Genomic DNA, 1,507 nt, shown 5'->3' on the forward strand with positions numbered 1-1,507 from the left:
GGCTGTGCTGTGATCCTAAGAAACCACCACTTTCCCTGCATAGAAACACTTAGGAGCCAGCGGCATGCGTCTCCCTCAGATGCTACAAGCACCACAGGTGGAGCCTCTAATGTAAGTTTTTCTTATCTTCGCCTAAAAGTCTTTCCCGTTCAAAGTCAATGTGTCAATATAAGGAAAGCTAATCACTCCGCTCATCGACAAAGGAACTCTCTGCAGGTAGAGACAGGCTGTGCCCGGCTCATTTGGCACTGGGTTCGGTGAGCCCCACAATCAGGAGAACCGCTATCACCTTTTTATTTTTAGCCAAGAGGTGAAGTTGAGGCAGCTTTGCCATCAGGATGCCCCCGTGGTGACTCTGACCATTCAGCCACAGAAAGGCCAGTGCCTGCTTTTATCTTGATCATGGTGGCACTCTCGGTAACTTGTGATGGGAGTGCCCAGAGGCACCGGCAGGCTTTCCAACAGTCACAGTCAGGCGCTAGGCAGGGGCCAGGCCTGAGTGTGAAGCCTGGGAGGAAGGCTTGCGGCTGCTCTCCCACCTCAGGGCTTGACACAATGGCAGAAGACCACATGGTAGGCACCACAGAAGGGTACTGCCCGCTCTTCTGAGTTGACCTGCGGACTGGGCCCTCGCTGCCCCGTATAGCCTGCAGGGCGTGATCGAGTGGCCACGTGCTACACCTGCACGTGAGCCGAGCTCCCAGGAAGCCAGGCAGGCACCTTTCCCACTGGCCAGTGCAACACCAGCCCAGTCAGAATGGGGAAAAACGGATGGGCACAGACCCAAGAGGGCTAAAGACGGAGTAGGGGTGGGGGGGCGAAGGCCGTGCAGTGGCACTTACGGGAATGTGAGGTAGAGGCACCCGCCCGTTGACCTGGACGCTCTCCTGCACCTCCCGGCGGTGCTGCTTGCGGATCCTGTACGGTGGGATTCCGTCCCTGCCCAGAAGAGAGAGAGACACGGTATGAGCGCACACAAACGGCCCCACAGAGCTTAGTGGTGCTGGCTATACCACACCAGGCCTGGTAACTTAGAAAGGTTTCTCCATGTTGAAAGTGGGGAAGGAATATGCAACAGGGCCTGCATGTGACCACAAACCTAAAATATTTACGACTGGTCCTTTACAGAAAACATGTGCTCACCCCTACTTTGTCACCAGGCAGGACACAGTGTGCCAACCTGGGAGGGGCGCCCTACCGGGACCAGAAGTATCTGAGGCTGCAAGATGGGCAGCCAACACAACCCAGGTCCTGTGAAAAGAGATTTCCAGGTTCCAATATTCTGCTTTCTTCCGGGATGATTTGGTCAGGCAGTGTAATCTCTGAGAGATGCTTAAATTAGTTTTCTTTTTTTTTTTTTTTAAAGATTTTTATTGGTGAATTGGGGGGGATGGGAACAGTGCTGGGGAATTAGGGGAAGGGGGACAGACAAGTTGCTGTCGTTTTGTTCTTCAGTCTAGTTGTGGAGGATGTTGCTTCACTGGCCCAAGTTGGCACCATCATTGTG

General features: G+C 53.8%; 1 protein-coding gene across 3 annotated transcripts in view; it reads right to left on the reverse strand.

Annotated features, from left to right (window-relative positions):
* AXIN1 (axin 1) overlaps positions 1 to 1,507 on the reverse strand; it is a 55,930-nt gene that overhangs the window by 17,561 nt on the left and 36,862 nt on the right. For all 3 annotated transcript variants that reach the window (XM_019648824.1, XM_019648821.1, XM_019648823.1), the window contains exon 4: positions 843 to 939. In XM_019648824.1, coding sequence (XP_019504369.1) covers positions 843 to 939 — 97 coding nt within the window. The remainder of the gene's footprint in view (positions 1 to 842; positions 940 to 1,507) is intronic.

This window comes from Hipposideros armiger, unplaced genomic scaffold, assembly GCF_001890085.2.
Source record: "Hipposideros armiger isolate ML-2016 unplaced genomic scaffold, ASM189008v1 scaffold_126, whole genome shotgun sequence".
NCBI classification, from domain to species: domain Eukaryota; kingdom Metazoa; phylum Chordata; class Mammalia; order Chiroptera; family Hipposideridae; genus Hipposideros; species Hipposideros armiger.